The sequence below is a fragment of the Falco cherrug genome, chromosome 10 (genome assembly GCF_023634085.1).
Source record: "Falco cherrug isolate bFalChe1 chromosome 10, bFalChe1.pri, whole genome shotgun sequence".
Taxonomy (NCBI): domain Eukaryota; kingdom Metazoa; phylum Chordata; class Aves; order Falconiformes; family Falconidae; genus Falco; species Falco cherrug.
In genome coordinates, this window is record NC_073706.1 from 35,506,161 (window position 1) to 35,525,751 (window position 19,591).

The 19,591-nt window shown below is 40.6% G+C and overlaps 1 protein-coding gene across 1 annotated transcript in view; it reads left to right on the forward strand.

Moving 5' to 3' along the window:
• LOC102053473 (mucin-5AC) overlaps window positions 1-15,972 on the forward strand; it is a 49,395-nt gene extending 33,423 nt beyond the window's left edge. Inside the window, exons 39-61 of the mRNA XM_055722577.1 lie at window positions 5-484; window positions 572-1,051; window positions 1,139-1,618; window positions 1,706-2,191; window positions 2,279-2,758; window positions 3,125-3,336; window positions 4,223-4,397; window positions 4,575-4,825; window positions 6,189-6,372; window positions 6,759-6,957; window positions 7,929-8,107; window positions 8,319-8,388; window positions 8,682-8,782; window positions 9,121-9,152; window positions 9,928-10,105; window positions 10,781-10,885; window positions 11,062-11,096; window positions 11,466-11,588; window positions 11,689-11,784; window positions 12,527-12,655; window positions 13,447-13,504; window positions 14,082-14,184; window positions 14,691-15,972. Coding sequence (XP_055578552.1) covers window positions 5-484; window positions 572-1,051; window positions 1,139-1,618; window positions 1,706-2,191; window positions 2,279-2,758; window positions 3,125-3,336; window positions 4,223-4,397; window positions 4,575-4,825; window positions 6,189-6,372; window positions 6,759-6,957; window positions 7,929-8,107; window positions 8,319-8,388; window positions 8,682-8,782; window positions 9,121-9,152; window positions 9,928-10,105; window positions 10,781-10,885; window positions 11,062-11,096; window positions 11,466-11,588; window positions 11,689-11,784; window positions 12,527-12,655; window positions 13,447-13,504; window positions 14,082-14,184; window positions 14,691-14,916 — 4,862 coding nt within the window. The 3' untranslated portion in view covers window positions 14,917-15,972. The remainder of the gene's footprint in view (window positions 1-4; window positions 485-571; window positions 1,052-1,138; window positions 1,619-1,705; window positions 2,192-2,278; window positions 2,759-3,124; window positions 3,337-4,222; window positions 4,398-4,574; window positions 4,826-6,188; window positions 6,373-6,758; window positions 6,958-7,928; window positions 8,108-8,318; window positions 8,389-8,681; window positions 8,783-9,120; window positions 9,153-9,927; window positions 10,106-10,780; window positions 10,886-11,061; window positions 11,097-11,465; window positions 11,589-11,688; window positions 11,785-12,526; window positions 12,656-13,446; window positions 13,505-14,081; window positions 14,185-14,690) is intronic.
• Window positions 15,973-19,591: the final 3,619 nt, after the last annotated feature.

Here is a 19,591-nt window from a genome sequence, read left to right on the forward strand (position 1 = left end):
ACAGTCACGACCTCCACCTCCACGACCTCCTCCCCCACCACGCGGCCCACCTCCTCAGAAACCACACAGCAGACCTCCACCACCACAACCAGACCCACCCCGACACCTACCATATCCTCCACTGGCGTGAGCTCCACCACCACCACCACCACCACCACCACCTCGTCCATTACCACCTGTCAAAAAGAAGTGTGCTCCTGGACCGAATGGTTCGACGTCGACTTCCCCTCCCCGGGGCCCAGCCAGGGAGACTTTGAAACCTACGAGCACATCCGGGCCGCCGGCAAGAAGATCTGTCACCAGCCCAAGGAAATCGAGTGCCAGGCAGAGGACTACCCCGAGGTTGCCATCCAACAGGTCGGGCAGGTCGTGCAGTGCGACGTCCACTTTGGCCTGGTGTGCAAGAACGAAGACCAGACCGGCAAATTTAAGTTGTGCCTCAACTACAGGATACGCGTCTACTGCTGCACCCCGAACTACGAGTGTGTGACCAGCACACCCCTGCCCACCACCAGCCCCACCACCATCACCACCCGCAAACCAACCACCACCACCCCGACTTCCGCCACAGTCACGACCTCCACCTCCACGACCTCCTCCCCCACCACGCGGCCCACCTCCTCAGAAACCACACAGCGGACCTCCACCACCACAACCAGACCCACCCCGACACCTACCATATCCTCCACTGGCGTGAGCTCCACCACCACCACCACCACCACCACCACCTCGTCCATTACCACCTGTCAAAAAGAAGTGTGCTCCTGGACAGAATGGTTCGACGTCGACTTCCCCTCCCCGGGGCCCAGCCAGGGAGACTTTGAAACCTACGAGCACATCCGGGCCGCCGGCAAGAAGATCTGTCACCAGCCCAAGGAAATCGAGTGCCAGGCAGAGGACTACCCCGAGGTTGCCATCCAACAGGTCGGGCAGGTCGTGCAGTGCGACGTCCACTTTGGCCTGGTGTGCAAGAACGAAGACCAGACCGGCAAATTTAAGTTGTGCCTCAACTACAGGATACGCGTCTACTGCTGCACCCCGAACTACGAGTGTGTGACCAGCACACCCCTGCCCACCACCAGCCCCACCACCATCACCACCCGTAAACCAACCACCACCAAACCGACTTCCGCCACAGTCACGACCTCCACCTCCACGACCTCCTCCCCCACCACGCGGCCCACCTCCTCAGAAACCACACAGCGGACCTCCACCACCACAACCAGACCCACCCCGACACCTACCATATCCTCCACTGGCGTGAGCTCCACCACCACCACCACCACCACCACCACCTCGTCCATTACCACCTGTCAAAAAGAAGTGTGCTCCTGGACCGAATGGTTCGACGTCGACTTCCCCTCCCCGGGGCCCAGCCAGGGAGACTTTGAAACCTACGAGCACATCCGGGCCGCCGGCAAGAAGATCTGTCACCAGCCCAAGGAAATCGAGTGCCAGGCAGAGGACTACCCCGAGGTTGCCATCCAACAGGTCGGGCAGGTCGTGCAGTGCGACGTCCACTTTGGCCTGGTGTGCAAGAACGAAGACCAGACCGGCAAATTTAAGTTGTGCCTCAACTACAGGATACGCGTCTACTGCTGCACCCCGAACTACGAGTGTGTGACCAGCACACCCCTGCCCACCACCAGCCCCACCACCATCACCACCCGCAAACCAACCACCACCACCCCGACTTCCGCCACAGTCACGACCTCCACCTCCACGACCTCCTCCCCCACCACGCGGCCCACCTCCTCAGAAACCACACAGCGGACCTCCACCACCACAACCAGACCCACCCCGACACCTACCATATCCTCCACTGGCGTGAGCTCCACCACCACCACCACCACCACCACCACCACCACCTCGTCCATTACCACCTGTCAAAAAGAAGTGTGCTCCTGGACCGAATGGTTCGACGTCGACTTCCCCTCCCCGGGGCCCAGCCAGGGAGACTTTGAAACCTACGAGCACATCCGGGCCGCCGGCAAGAAGATCTGTCACCAGCCCAAGGAAATCGAGTGCCAGGCAGAGGACTACCCCGAGGTTGCCATCCAACAGGTCGGGCAGGTCGTGCAGTGCGACGTCCACTTTGGCCTGGTGTGCAAGAACGAAGACCAGACCGGCAAATTTAAGTTGTGCCTCAACTACAGGATACGCGTCTACTGCTGCACCCCGAACTACGAGTGTGTGACCAGCACACCCCTGCCCACCACCAGCCCCACCACCATCACCACCCGCAAACCAACCACCACCACCCCGACTTCCGCCACAGTCACGACCTCCACCTCCACGACCTCCTCCCCCACCACGCGGCCCACCTCCTCAGAAACCACACAGCGGACCTCCACCACCACAACCAGACCCACCCCGACACCTACCATATCCTCCACTGGCGTGAGCTCCACCACCACCACCACCACCACCACCACCTCGTCCATTACCACCTGTCAAAAAGAAGTGTGCTCCTGGACCGAATGGTTCGACGTCGACTTCCCCTCCCCGGGGCCCAGCCAGGGAGACTTTGAAACCTACGAGCACATCCGGGCCGCCGGCAAGAAGATCTGTCACCAGCCCAAGGAAATCGAGTGCCAGGCAGAGGACTACCCCGAGGTTGCCATCCAACAGGTCGGGCAGGTCGTGCAGTGCGACGTCCACTTTGGCCTGGTGTGCAAGAACGAAGACCAGACCGGCAAATTTAAGTTGTGCCTCAACTACAGGATACGCGTCTACTGCTGCACCCCGAACTACGAGTGTGTGACCAGCACACCCCTGCCCACCACCAGCCCCACCACCATCACCACCCGCAAACCAACCACCACCACCCCGACTTCCGCCACAGTCACGACCTCCACCTCAACGACCACTTCCCCTACCTCAGTTACCCCTGTATCAACACCTTGTTTCTGCAAAGTTGGTGATGCTATATTTTCACCTGGTTAGTTTATCTGTTTTTTTCACTCTAAATATTTTTTTCTTTCTTTTGAAATTATTTATAATTTATTCTCTAATTCAGATTTCATTGTAGTTTACTGGTTTTTCTTGTAATTTTTTTGGCTAAGTGGTATTTTTAATTTTTTTTTAAATTTTGTTTTCTTTTTTTTTGTTTTTTTTTCTTCAGGTGAGTTGATTTATAGTAAAACTGATAGTGATGGATGTACATTTTATGCAATCTGTAGTCCAACATGTACAGTTGAACGACACACTGTACAATGTAATGTTACTACTCCTCTGACCACTACTTCACCTGAACCGTCTACCTTAACGACATCAGTTCCTCAGTCTACCACTTCTGGAAATATTTGTGTTTCATCTTCTTATCCTCCCCTTCGGGTATGTAGTTACTATGTTATGTTTGATGAAATAACACCAACGTTAGATTGATATCAGAAAGCAATGGTTTCTAGTCTTTAAACCTTGTACATGCAGATTGACAGAATAACTGTTACTTGTGATGGCCTTTATACATGACATAAAAATTTTATGTTCCTTCTTCATATTTTATTTTTTTTATACTGAGAAAGCATGCTACAATATTTTCTAATTACTTCAGGGCTAGTAAAACATTTTCTGATACAAAGCATTGCATAAACACCAAACCTTCATACTGAAATAACAGGGGAAATTTTCATGTGCATTTGTTTCTCCACTAAACAGAAAAAATTAAGCTACTGTGGAGGCTTGTAGCTGTTTCTGTTCTGTTGCCCCCTTATCTTTACTTCTTCACATTATTTTTTTTGTTGGCTTTTTTTGTGATAATGATGGTCTGTGCTGATATTTTACAGTATATATAGCTACTATATAGGACTCAGTTCCCTTAACCTAAGACCTATCCCCAGAAACCTCAGAAGACCCCGCCCCGCAAACATGCTGAAGATAAAGCTGGAATTAAGTTTCCCACCTCCTTTTTAGCATTAAAAAAAATTCATTTTGTAAAATATTTACAACCTTGTACTATCCATGAAGACTTTCACTTCAGTCTTTGCTTCAGATTTGGAAAACAACAGTTTCTGATCCTCCATGTCACAGTCAGAATTATGAGTACCTCTGGTCAACATTACAAATCATTAGTGCCACAAATTGAAGAGAACTAACACATATTAATTTTTTTTTCCAACACTACCATTACTGGCAATAATAAATCATTAAACTAAAAATATGAGTAGAGTTCATATCTGTTTGCAAATTCTTGTGACAGCAATTTTTGTTCATTTTGCAGCCTGGAGAAACACACAAATTATCCAACTGTACAGAAATCATCTGTAAGGGAGACAACAAGATAGAGGTAGTTCCCACACACTGTCCACCCGTAAAGGAAATTACCTGTGCAAACAAATACCCAGCAATACTGGTACCTGATGAAAACGGCTGCTGTTACCACTACGAGTGTCAATGTAAGCACCAGTAGATTAAGGAATAACTTTTTTAAAAAAGAAAAACTTTGTATTGATTATATGGGTATTTTGTTTTCTTGAGGTTGCTTTACAAATTGTCCTATGTTCACTTCAGTTCCTCAATTCTTTTTTCTACGTTAATTTTCATGTTAATATTCTAAATATTTTCTCTATCAGGTGTGTGCAGTGGATGGGGTGATCCTCATTACATTACTTTTGATGGAATCTACTATACTTTCCTTGAAAATTGCACTTACGTCCTGGTGAAACAGATTGTACCTAAATATGACAACTTCCGTGTTTACATTGACAATTACTACTGCAATTCAAAAGATGGACTTTCCTGCCCAAAATCCATTATTATTTTCTACAAATCTGCAGAAGTGGTGCTGACCCGTGAACTCATGAATGGTGTGATGACCAACGTGGTAAAATACACATTTTTTTATTTCTTTATTTTTGCAAAGAAGAAATAAGTTCCATAGGCCTTACCAACTCTAATTTGAAATAGTCTGTTAGAATATCATATCATGGAGGTCATGAGGGCAGAGGGGAAAAAAAAGATTACACCAGTTTCTAAGTACAAAATGACAGAATAGGGAACAGGCTGATATTGCCGATAGAGAAAACAGGAGTGCTTTCACTGGTGCTTGATTCATGTTGCATGAAAACTAGTACATGCTGCCATTCAATTACGTAAACAAACACATTATGAAGAAATATCAATTCAAATCACAAGTATGATTCTTCTCTCATGGAGAAGATGGGTATGTATCCCTTATCAGCTAGATGACAGGAACTGCTTCCTCTCCACAGGAAACTTCAAGCACCAGAGCCATGACATGATTCCCCCTCCAAATCCCTGCTAGGAAGAGAGATATAGCTGAAGAAAAGGGGGACTGGGGGTGTCACTTCACCTTCATAGGCCTAAACTGGTGTTGGCAAGCCACTGAAAACAAAGTCAGTCCCACTGTTATATAGGGAACTAAGTAGTTGTTTAGAGAACACAAGAGGTGGGAGGAATTTTGTCTCAATATATACTGACCCCCTATTAGAGCTGTGCCAAGTTCTCCTTACCTTACATTCAAAAAAGGCATGCTGAAAAAATTAGTCCAGGGATTTCCTGTGAAAGAAAACAGTAACTGATAGTTTTAACACTTACTTTTATCCCAATTCAATGAGAAGAAAATTGCAGAGTAACTCCTGACAAAAAGCTATTAGGCAAATACGTCCACCTTTGTTAGCTCACATAAGATACAGGCTGCAAATGGAACAGCTTAGATTAACTAATAAATATCACCACTACATGAAATGGGCAGCAGGAACATTTGACTTTGTTTTGTTTTCAGACAACTCTTCCAATGCCAAGCAACATGTAGTACGGGGACAGTGTGATTTTGCAGCAAAATTATTACATAATAATGGCAGGGATATTTCTGTAGTTAAGAAATCTACCACTCATTGTCATATGAAAAATGCTTACAATGCACAAAATGATGAGGGGTACAAAGGAAATACCTGGATTTAGAATGCTGTGCAGTAGCACGCAATCTGCACAAACATGATACAAAGAGGCCACTTAGATTATCACACTGTAGCAATATAGCAATACAAGCTGAGATATTAATGCATATATATGCTGTTATTGCAATGCCAATAGGCATTGGATGTGACGGACAACAATATGGAGTTATGCATGATTATGTAGATTAGAAAATACATTATTTAAAACAGTCAGGCAGAAGCAGTGTTTATTCTGAACTTGTGCTTTTTTTTTAACCTTGCATTCAGATGTACTTCAACAGAAAGATTGTCAAACCAGGCTTCAAAAAAGATGGCATTTATTTCTCCACACTTGGCATAAACATGATTGTTGAAATACCAGAGATTGGTGTGACCATTACCTTCAGCGGGCTCATTTTCTCTGTGAAACTCCCGTACAGCTTATTTGGCAACAACACCGAAGGACAGTGTGGTAAGAGACATGAATTAATTGGAGGTGGGGCTCTTTCCCCAGGTGGTTATTCTCACCTGTTCTGGCTATGCAGTCTCATGACTGACAGAAATTTTTAAACAGCAGTAAAATGGAAATTAAAATAGTTCTGCTTTTCAACTTCAGGATCAAATGTTCAATATTTCAGCAACCTGTTTTTATTTCTTTGGGGCTGGGGTTTTACATTTATTTGTTTTTCCCTAACCTAAATTAAAGTTCACATAACTGTAAAGCAAGCACTCCCCATTAAGCAGGGCACCTTATACATTTCACAAGGGTATCAGGTCTACACGTGTTTTATCAACACAAAACATATTATGCACCTCTGATGTGGCTTATGTGAGACTTACATAGCTTGTCTCTTCCAGGAACATGTACAAATAAAAAATCAGATGAATGCCGCTTACCAAGTGGTGAGATCATTTCTTCCTGTCCCCAAATGGCTCATCACTGGTTCGTTGGTAACGACACGTCATGCCATGGAGTACCAGTACCACCACCAGTTGTAACCACACCTTCACCAAAGCCTCAGTGTGAAACATCTCTCTGCAAGCTTATCTGGAGCGAGTAAGAAAAAGATCTGAAAAAAGTCACTCTTTCTAGACAAAACTGCCTCAGTATCTTGCAAGGAGAGTTAGAACTAACTATAGGTCTAGCATGTGATTATAGCTGAAAATGTCAACTTAATGACAGGTTATGTGTAGTGAAAAGGCCTTTGCCAAAGAAAATGGTTTTCTTTAATGACTTGCATGCCAAAGATAACTGAGCAAGGAGTGGTGAAGTCAGAAAATCAGGAATGCAGCAAGCACTAAAATCCATACTACCTGGGTTGCAACCACACAGATTCATGTTCTCTTTCTCTCTCCCGATCTTCCAGGGTATGCTCAATTACCCTTAGTTACACCATTAAGTACAGACTGAACTCTAAATTTGAAGTGGGACTTCAGCACAAACCGTAAAGAACCTGGTTACCAACCAAGTTAAGAGAGCAGAAAGAAACATCTCAGCCATAAAGTGTCCTTCGTTCTTTGTACATTTTGTATAAAACATGGAACTACAAAAGCACAAAGGGCTATTACCTCCAACATTTCCTATACTTGTGTGAGCTCCGACAAAAGCTTTTTTTCAGCTGGATCACTTATAAAGGTCTTCTTACATGTGCTCACTGTAGTCCCTACGAAGTTATGAGCTATTGTGTGTGCAATTTATCTGTCTCTCAGCTACTAGTATCATCACTTTTTCCTCAATCTGATGCAGTTGCATTTTTCATTACATTTCTGGTGTCAGACTGATGAAAAGTTGTGTAGACATACAGAAACAATATGACCATTAACCTGTTCAGAAAAAAAACGGAGCTTCAAAATTCCTAAGCCCTCCTTTCCTGAATCTATATCCCAGATTATTGGCCATTCTTAGAGTTTTGTTTCTTTCTGAACCAGATTCACATGGCTTTAAATGGGAAGCGTTGCCTGACAGGAACAGATTTTATGTAATGACTGGTTAACAGAAAAGGCATCTGGTTTCACTTCTGTCTGCAGGGTTTTTGCAGATTGTCACACTGTGATACCACCAGAACCATTTTTCAAAGGCTGTGTTTTTGATGCATGTCGCATAGAGGATAAATCCGTGCAGTGTTCCAGTTTGGAGATGTATGCTACTGAGTGTGCTGCTAGAGGTGTCTGCATTGACTGGAGAGGAAAGACCAACAACACATGCCGTAAGTATTTCAGAATCAAAAATATGTGAGAGAAATGGTAGCAATTAGTGTTTTATTCAGTAAACACATCTAACACTCGACTACTGCCTACAAAAATGCAGCGACGTGCTTACTCAGAGAAACTACAAATGAAGAAGGCACAACTGTAGTCACTTCTGCAAAAATGCACCTACTGTCAATTTTTGATCTTTTTTCTTCTTTTTCCAAACAGCATACAACTGTTCAGCAAACTTGGTATACAAGCCATGTGGGCCCATTAATCCTGCTACCTGTGACCCAAGGTATGGAAGGACAAAAAAAAACCCACCCCAAAACAACTGCTTGTTTTAATTTTTTTTCTATTTTTTTACCTATTTTCCTTAGAAAATAATGAAATGTCTTGTGAATTGAGAGAATTTATTTGACATTTATAAATACTAGTCATCTCTATGAATATGTACTTCCTGTTGCACTTCAGATGTAAATACTTTTGTCTCCCTTGTATCTGACATGGTGACCTTCTACACATGCTGCTCTCTCTCCTGCTTTACTGCAAAAACATTGCACTCAAATACATACATTCCTCCCTCTGTAGTGTTGTTGAGCTTCCTGGCTATGGAGTAACTGAAGGATGTTTCTGTCCTGAAGGAAAGAAATTCTTAAGTCAAGACAGCAACATCTGTGTCCCTGGATGCTGTAAGTAATCTGTAGTTAGTTTGAGGAATAGAGATAGGACTGATAGTCAGGAGGCCTGTGTTTTACTGCCATCTTCTACATGTGCAAACCAGCCTCTAAGCTCCTCTAGTCTCCTCATCTAAAAACTAAATAATAATCAAAATTACATTTTTTAAATTTTGCTTCCTTACATGAGAGAGACCTACCAACATGGTAGAATTCTGCATTTCAAAACTAGTCTGCATATTCATTTTCTTGTTAGTTTTATCTTCTCAGTATTTCTACTTGAAACAGCACAGTTTTACTCCTTTGTGTCAGTTTTCCATGGTGTAAATCTCCATTATTTTTTTTCTTTCCAGTTTGTATGGATCAAAATGGAGTATCCAGACAGGTGAGCATCACAATCAATGTGGTTTATCAAGCACAGACAAGTGAAGCAAGAGATTATTTAATGTTTCACAAAAACAAAGTTTTCTTAGGTTGGGGGAGACTTAAGTTTTTTTTCTCAAATGTCCATTCCCTTTTAGTCTCAAAAATAAGTATGAGTGCCACAGTCAAAACCACATTACTCCCTAAGAAATTTAACAGTAAGTGACGGGATATTCTTTCAATAACCATCACCTCACATAACGGAAAAATAAAAAAGGAGATAGATGGTAGTAGTGGAATATTGGCTTATGTGCTGCTTTTATTTCCACAAATTTGGCTCACGTAAGTGATAAGATATGAAGGGACAGATGGATAACAAAGCTTACCTGCTGCTAATGTTGGTAGTCTGCATTTTAGTTCCTCAGATGCATACAAATTATAGAAATATCTTTGTAACCTAATGTGCAAATGAGTATGTCATATGATAATTTCTTATTCAAAAATGCATGCAAAGCTCAATCACGTCTCCTTTAGATCTCTTGTATCCCTATACTAACACAACTAATAAAGTGATAGCTGTGCGAACACACTCAGAACCTTTAGTGGCCTCCATTATCTTCCCCTAATTAGTGTCAGCTTGAGGGTTTCTTGTAAAATCTAAAAATACTAGAAATATGAAAAGGCTGATGTAATCAGGTATCACTGTATCTATAAATAAGTGAACCAGAAACAAACAGAATTATTTTGGTTTGAATTTATGTATCATTTTTTCCTTCCTTTTTTTCTTTTTTATATAGCCAGGAGAAAAATGGTCAAAAGATTGCCAGGAATGTGTCTGTGAGGAAAATACTCTTAAAGTGCGCTGTATAAAACACAAATGTTCTCCAACACAGCAAGTATTTTGTGATGAACCAGGTTACATGCCCGTTCAGACACCAATACCAGATGATCCATGCTGTACCAGGACTGAATGCTGTAAGTACTGCCCTAGTTCTTTATCTTATGGGAAATATACTATATTCATTTGGGGGAATTACAGCAATAATTTTTCTTTTTTTTAATACTTTGCATTGATTTCATAATGCTTTGCTCCATTATCCTACTTTTTAGGACCTTCTTGCAGGGCATGTATTAGATGCCTGAAGAGAACAAATTTAAAGATGAAAAGATTTTAGAAAGTTAGACCTAGAAAAGTAACTAGAGATCTCCTATAATCTAACATTGAAAATCTTTAATGCTGCCACCACCTGAAAAATATTCAAAAACTCTTAAAAGCATTTACCATTTCAAAGACCAATATTAAAAAAAAATAACTTAATGAAAGCTTTGAACATTTAAAAATTGCTCAAGGAAGTTCCCGAACCTCTGAGAGTCATCACATTTCCCAGCTGGTACTAAATCCTTTTTTGGAAGCATCTCTTTCCATGAATCACCACTCTAGTCTTCTCAGACAATGCTTTGTTTTACAAAGATTATGGAAAAGCCCCCTCACTTTAAAAATATGTTGGATTTGTCATTAAACCAGCTTGTGTAAACAGCACATTTTTGCCCCACGGGAAAACTTCTTAAGTTCATGAAAAAAAAAATATATATTACTTCAATGTAAAAATTCTGAGTTCATTATTTTCTATATTCTCTTACATTAAATAGTCTGCAACACTAGCCTCTGCCCTAAGGTCACACCCCAGTGCTTAGAGGGACAAGAAGCAGTCACAATAATGCAGCCTGGGAAATGCTGTCCTACCTTTGAATGCAGTAAGTACTATGCACCTTTGTCATGTATTAATCACAGCTACGTTTTTCTAAGTTTATGAACGTAAAAACCTTAAAAGAGAAAGATGCATAATTTTTTTCACATAGCAGTTTTTTCACATAATTCTGCTTCTTAAAACTTCCATGTCTATGACACCATCTTTCTTCCACCTTTACAGGACATGGCTGTGTAGTCAATGAAACCTACTATGCAGTAAGTACACAGAGGAACTCACTATAAAAATACACCTTCACATAGGTTTACAATGTGTTGGTTTTGAGACTCCTATCATGGACCATATTTTCCAGAAAGGCCTGAGATAAAGCATTATTATTTAAATCGAGGTCAGCATATCAACACCCTTCATACAAACAAAAGCATTTTCTGCTCTCCTTTCTGCATTAATAGAATTTAATTCCAAAATGGATATTACCAACAAAGAAACTCTGCTTAAGTAAAACAACTAAAATTGTATTTAAGGATAGTTTAGCCCATACATATTTCAGCTTTGTATTGTCTGTGACATACATACACAAAGTAACTTGTTTTTACTGAATAATCATGACTTTCTTTCCTGACTAGCCTGGAGCTGTCATTCCATCAGGCCCCTGTGAAGAATGCATCTGTTCTGAATCCCCTTACTCAAGCCCTCACCATGCTACTGTCAAGTGCAAGCCTGTTATCTGTGACACACACTGCCCAGCAGTAAGTGCTATTTTGCTGTCAGTAATTCAGCTCAAATATCCAGCAGTTAAGGTCAGCGTCTTGACTCAATGTCATTTCCTCTCTATTTCTTTCAAAACAGGGTTATAAGTACACAAAGGAACCTGGACAGTGCTGTGGCACGTGCAAGGCAGTGGCTTGTGTAGTGACTATTGGAGACATTACACGCGTGCTCAAAGTAACTATCCCCATTTTAGCTCACTTTTGGTGAACTCTGCTGCTCTTTTCACTGCTTCTTCTCCTTGTCTTTATCACATTTATTTGATGCATCTTTTCTCATGTTAGACAAATGCATATTTAAGCAGGGAATGGACTGTCTCATATAGCTTGAACAGTACCTCAAGCCATGAAACTCCAGTTCTAAGACTTCCAGAAGCAACTGTGATACTGAACAGTGGCTTTCAGAAATCAACATAGAAAAATACATAAGTGAAAGCAATGGGTCCTTATTTGCTTTCAACTCTGAAAATATAGCACCCATTTTGCTCAAAGGATAATTTTATCTGTGGAGGCAGTTTTCTGCTCCAAACCACCAGTCTCAAGTTAGCTGAGAGCTTTAAGACAGTATGAATCAGTGAAGCCAGCAGAAATTCTGCCATGTATCTGAATGGACACATCCATAAATTCTGTTGATAAAACCACTGAAATACAAATCATTCTTTCCAAATGAGTCCACATACTTATCCTAGTCACACAAAAAGCATGTCCATATACAGATAAAAATACAGCCTCTTCACTTGGTTAATGAAAAAGACAGCAGTATGATAATATGACAAGTAACTATAAGCTGAAATTCAAGAAATTTGTTTGGAATAATCAGACTACAGTAGGAAGCAATGATAAGACACTAGGGTGGGAGGTTTTTGTTTCATTTTTATGTAAGAAGACTTTTTATTCACTTTAATTTTAACTCATTTCAGGTTGGAGAATTCTGGAGCCCACTTGGTGATAACTGTACAATTTACACATGTGAAAAATATGATGACCAGTTCATTCAGGTCATCTCACAGAAAAGCTGTCCTCCCTTTAACCCTGATGAATGTGATCCAGTAAGTACTCTTCTACCAGTTCTCATGTTTGAAAAGGTTTCAGTGGCTAACACCAGTGATAGAAGGATCACGGTGTGCAAGGAAAATACCTAGCAGAAGCATCACAGGGGATGTAGCTCTCCTTTTATCATTTCTGAATCTGGTCCCATCAAATTCCATTTCAGAAAAGGAAATAAAAACTAAAATAGATGATATATCAATATTTATTGAGGACTGGGGACTAGAGAAAAGGGTACAACATAAGGCTTTAGATTCCTAAATGTGTCAGGTGGCCCAGAAGCAAGGGTCTTATTGAAAAACAATGGGATTTTTATTCCTAAATTAAGATTGTAAATTCTTTTTTAAAAATTCACTTATTGAGAACTTATCGAGGAAAATAAGCTGCTTCACAACATCATTTAGCTTAATATAGCTCAGAGTAGATTAGAACCAGCCCCACACATCTGGGAGTCAGTTATTTCATTAATTGTGTTCCCCTGTCTGACATAATACTTCACCTGCTCTGACTTGGGTCACTCCAAATATCCTACATGTGCTACAAGCTTTATTTCTGAAATTTTACTACTGAACTCTGATGACAGCAAAGCAGTTCCAGTCACCCTCAATATCAGCTTTTAAAGAACTCTTATTGAAGTAGTTACGTGCCCTTAGTATTTAGCCTTGCCTGAAAGTAGGTTCCATGTCAATACAAAAAACTTTCTGGTGCCAGAAAAATTTAGGAAGCAGGGAAGTCTCTGCTTTAGTATTCAGATATGAAACCTGACTTATCTTCTTCTGTTTTCCCACTCAAGGATGACATCCAGCTATCTGAAGATGGCTGCTGTAAAGAGTGCCCAAGAAATCTGAAGAGTAAGTAATGATAATATGTACCCTATTAGGTATATTAGTCCACCTTCAAGATAGATGTATAGATAGAAGAGGTGAACAGACCAGGTTTGGAACCTCTGCCTCACACTGGGGTGAGAAAGAAAGCAAGTGAAAAAAAGAAAGGAACAGAACATTTCCAGCACACACTTTAGGGCCTTGGTGAACTTTCCCATTCTCTACTGTTAAATTTTAGTCTTTATGTAGGAGGGAGAGGACTGTGACTCCAACTTCCATCAATAAATACTGTTTTAAGGAAGAAAGTGAAGCTGGTTCTGGGAGGTGGATGTGCATTGAGCAGTTGCCACAGTACTGCTCCTTATTTCTGCATCCTGCACCAAAGTTGCATAATGAATGAAAAATTCCTTTTTGTTTTGATAACACAAGCATCCAAGATTCATCACTTGGCCCTTAGCAATTAAGAGAGAAATGCACTGTGATCTAATTCCCTATTGCAGCGCCAGTCATCTCAGTTTCCTACTACAGACTGTCTATCATATACATATCTATTTATCTGCACATATATTTTAACTTATTTTCCCTTGGTTTGTGACAACCTCAGCTTGTACGAAGCACAATACTACTACTGTCATCAAACATCATGGATGTAAATCTGCACCTGTTGAGATGACACACTGTGAAGGCAGCTGTGATGCTTACTCACGGTAAGTGGTGTAAAAGATAACTGTAGTCTCTTGCATTTTGCTCTTTATACAAGTTACATAAAGCAAATCACAAGGGATTTTCTAATATGCCCACCCAGGTATCAGCTGTTTCCATTGTGCTAATTAGAATTTCTAGCAGACACGATGCTGTACTAGCTTAATTAGCTCAAGACTTAGAATATTTTAACAGCCTGTTTAGTGTCATAGTGAATAGACCCAAGTTTTGATTTTGCCCATGTAAAAGTGAGATTATTTTTTTCCCCCTATTCTCTCATTTTGGACTAATTTAATATATGATCTGGATTAATTAATTTACTTCTGTGCCTTAATGAAGAGCTAGATTCATCCAGTTTAACAATGTGGAGCAACTTGTGTTTCACAACAATTGAGCCATAGTCCAATATGCAAGAACTTAACTTCTGGTTGTACTCAGTAACAGGCGGAACTGGCAGCGGTATTTCTCGCATAATTTCTGAATCTTTCTCTTTTGTCGGTCTTGCAATCAGATATTCTCCAGAGGCAAACACAATGGAACATAAATGCTCGTGTTGTCAGGAAATCAAGACCAGCCAAAGAAAAGTGACTCTGACGTGCAGTGACGGAACTTACCTTGATCACTCATACACCTATGTGGAGCAATGCGGCTGTGTGAGCGCTTTCTGCATTCCCCAGGATAGCACCCAACAGGGAATAAGCCAAGCAAAGACCTCTCAGGAGCAACCGAATGTCTAAAATTAGAACTAGAGAGAAGCCAAACAAGGAACATAAGACTAAAAAAAACAAAAACAAAAAGAAACACCCCAAAAAACCAAAACAAACCACTTTGAAAAAATACAAAAGTATCAGAAGCAGCTAAGATTTTGGATGAACAGAGGATATTTTCTGCATGCAAATTCAATGTCTGTCCACATTATTTCATTTTTCGTTGCTGATATATCTTCCATTGTTTTTAATAACTTTTCTTTTACACCTTTTTTTTTTTAAAAAAATGTCATTTACAGAATGACATAAGGTCATTTTGACATCTTCTTTTAGTTTGTCTTCTGAGAAGTGCTGTACCATAAGACTGAAAGCTGGATTTACACTTGCACAAAGTCTACTATGAGAACAATATTCCCTTCTGTCTTGAAGGTTGCCTGTGTGGCATAATATAGACACTTGACAATATCTGATATTTCCATTGACACAGACTGAACTTTTTAATAATATTTTCATTCCAGTTCATTGAGACAAATCAAAAGCTAAAGTCCAGAAAACAAACAAAAAAAATGCAAAGAAAACTGTACTTCTCTGTTGCTTCATTTTTCTTTTTTCATTAAGGAAAACTTAGACTGCAGAAAGCCATACCTTCTCAAAACTATAAACTTCAATATTTTGAACTATTTATGATAGGCATATTTCCCTATATATTCTTGTGAGAAAAAGAGAAATCCTATCATAGGAAGCTGCTGCACACTAGTCTTTGTTTACATAACACCATCAGCATAGTAATTGTACGAAAAATATGGATTTTTTTGTTTTTTTGTGGTTAACTGTTTACAGAAGAAGTATATATATATATATTTGCCAACAGGGGCATATGAAGGATTTTTGTAAACAAAAGTTAATAATAATAAATATAAATCCTTTCCTAGGAAGCTTTTAAAAGTTGAACCATTGCTATTTATTTTGTTTTTTTGGAAAACTGATTTATTGGGTCATTTCTTTCAGAATTAATGTTATCCCATTTCTTCTTAGTCTTAGTCAGGTTGTCTGGGTGTGGTATGTTTTCTTTTTCTGTTTTGTTTTGGAATAGTGTTTTGTTTTTTGTTCCTTATGAAAAAAAGTAATGATGATTAATAAATTTTAAGCATCTTAGAGCATGTCTCCTCTGACTTTTCACTGAATTGCTCACATGAGTGCTGGCCCTGTAAAATATTTGCTTCCCATCCTACTACAGCCATTTCTCAATAGATCCAGGTCAAAAATCAATCTAGTCTGTAATACCCACCCCCCCCACCCCCCAAGCTTTGATACAGCTTTGAATGAAATGCAATTAAAAACAAATACTCAAAGTGTTCCAAGCACTTCAGATGATATCAATTAAGCGAGCTTGTAGTAAGCAAGCACATCTTTGAGTCTCCACATATTTTATAGCTCTGAAAGTTCTTCACCTGACAGACAGAAACTATCCAAAGTATTCCGGATCAGTTAGTCCCATAATTTAGAGCCCACTGCAACATATATAAGTCTCAAACCAGAAATTGCACTGTTATAAATCTGCAAGTTTTGACAGGTTACTATGCAGCTTTAGTTACACTATTCTTTGAACCAGCCACCACAGATCTGATTGTAGATTGTATAATGCTAAGCAACATGTTTTACACAATTTAAAAATGTCTGCTCTTGGGAAGAGTAAAAAAATTAAAGCTAGTGACCTTTCTGCTAGCCTACACTAGCTCAGTAGAGGGACTAACAGTGCAGGTGCCCTGCAGCAGCTTCATCTGCTTTCTCACCCATTTTTCTTTCATGGAACAGTAACAACCCATATACTCCCCCACTCAGAGGTGGACACTGAGTTTTCCCTGAGGATCACTACTAATGTCATATTTCCAGCTGGCAAAAACCCCTACCTCCTCCCAGCTTCCTGTTGACAAATTGTTACTTCCTGTTGACAAATTTTTACTTCACTGTCTGTTTTTTCCAGTCCTTAGGCTCTTCTGTTTCCCAGTGAGCCCCCAGGTGGCATATCGCTCTGTTCTCTCCTTTCCACCTATCCCACCAGGCTTCCCAGTGCAGCACTACTACTGAATTCAGGACCAGTTTGATGAGTGACAGATTCCTTGGCCTTCCCAGGCAAGTTAGGAAATCATTCTTCTTCCACTCATTCTGCAGAAAATACATTGTCTATAATATAAAAATCAATTATTATGCTCTTCTTTGGTCCACAACAGCTCCTTGCCCACAGTTAACCCACTGAAATGAGAGGTTCTCGGCATGTTGCTTCAAGGTCATTTTCCATGCAAGTTCATCTTCCATGCAAAGCAGCATCCTAGCAGCTACCCTCTTCCATGGAAAACTCTGTGTAGTAAGTCTGTGTCACAAGCCACTTCATACAACTCACTGAGAAAGGAAAAACCACTAGGATGAGGAAGAAGGGAACGAGACACACAGAATATGTGGCACATTGAAGACTGAGAGGTGATAATGACAGGGATAGCAGAGGCCAAAAACCACCTAGAGTTTGTGAAAAAGTGAATAAAGAAAAAAAGAAAAAAGAGAGAGAGAAGCAAAGGAATGGACAGACTTTGGTCCTGTCATAGGCATAAGGAAACAAGGAAGGGAAAAATAAGTCAAGGCAAACCATGGAGGCACACGTAACCCGTAGCTGGTAATGTACTGAAGACACTGCCTTGGAGAAGGATCTGTATCACAGATACAGTCCCAGTGCTGTGAAAGAGCAAATAGGAACCCTCAAGTCAAGAGAAGGAGAACCTGGGACAACATGCTTTGGGCATGAAAGAGCAAATGGAAGGACTTGCAGGAACTCCCTGAAACAAGACATGGAGTAAGTGAAAAACAGAGACCTGCAGTGGATGTAGTAGACCAGCCTTACAGGCTTCCTAAATTTTCCCTTTACATAGGACCTATCCTTGCTTTGAGTTACTGCTGACATAAACTGGCTAACAGCTCCAAAGTAAACCTTTCTGAAAACTGGGATGAATGAAATCAGTTGTATCTCTCAGAAATAAATCTTGAATTTTTTTAAACCATAGGTAATTAATAAAGTCAATAAACAATTAAGTGGAAGAAAGTGATTGGCTTGGTAGCTGTTCATTGACACAGGTTAGAATACTGTGCAGGTCACACTGAACTATATTAGTGTAGATAATTAATGTATATTACACCAACACTGACACTACAGGGCTCTAGGCTCACAGTTTCCAAGTCCATATGAAAAGGTTTTCTGTCAAAAGGGTTTATTTCAAGGCACTTTGAAGTGAGCCACATAATAACTATCGCCTTACTTTAAAATCTTTAAGATAAACTTTGCTCTTAACTTTTGAATCTACAGGCATCCGTTCCACATAACGTATCAAGACTTGTTTATATGTCACAATTTTTTTTCCTTTCTTATCTGATCATCTTTGGAACACAAATAAATTGCAGCAGAGAAATCATTCACTTACACAGAATTTATTCCAGCTGTAAAAAAAAAAAAATACTCAAAGGTTTTAGCTCTAATTTCAATATTGCCTGCCAGCAGTCTTTCATTGGGCATTCGTACATTTGCTCCCCACTCAGGACTCCTGTCATGTAGCCTAACTAATGCATGAGCAGCTTCTTTTTTCCCCTTTTCCACACAGAATTTTAAAACTCATGTCAGCTGGTGGTTGCTCTGTATTCTGGAGAATGAGACTATTTTATGCAATGCAGTTCTATCACTTGCTCTGCTATTAATGCTTTCATGCTTTATGACCCCATTTTAACGGAAATTCAGGTCCATTATTCAGATATTTGCTATTTTACAGGAAACGAGCATTATAATTGCACTAAATTTGTGTTGACTGAAGGTAATGCAAAACAATATTGAATCATGTACCTCATGGTAAGCTGCAGTTGCACCACATTCATAGAGAAGTTGTCACAGTACACTTGATCTAGCAGACACATGTAAAAAACCTTTGTGTTTAGCAAGGAAGCTATGGGATCAATATAATCCAACCCTTAGTAATCCTAACCAGGATTTTAATGACCAGCATTTGAACAGTCTTTCAATCTGTAAAGACCAGCAATGGTATGTATACAACAAACCCATCAACAACCCTGCCTCCCATTTATCTTTTATCTTCAGTCCGAAATTGTTAACACCAGAGGCTTTACACACACAGCCTGTTAATTCAGAGCAATTACTAACCTGAAATAACAGAGTACCCCACAATTTTGTTTCAACCTAGCAAATTGGAGGTCCAGAAGAAAAGGCATCTCTGATGCAAGCTTTCCAGCAGAATACAGACATCTAAGAGAAAATTCACAAAATCTGGTTTTTTACATAAACGAAGAGTAGCCCCTTACCATGTTAGTTTATCATTGATCTACTAGATTTCCTCTTAAATACTTTCCTGAAGAATTCCTCTATGTCACTATCTTTGCAAGAGGAACAGTGGGCTTGAGAGAAAAGGAGGAATGCTAAAAAAAGCATATGGACTTCAGTCAGCCATCAGACCACATGGATTCACATGTGAATTTCCACCAGTGCAAGAACTCACCCATGAAAGGAAGCCCTTCCACAGCAAAGGCAACCAAGGCCTCACTTGTATCTACATAAAACCAACAGAGTCACTGCTGAATCACACCCTGGAAAAGAAAGGAGACATCTGTGGAATCACCAAAAAGCCCAGGTTGCATAGGGAACACAGTAAAAAAT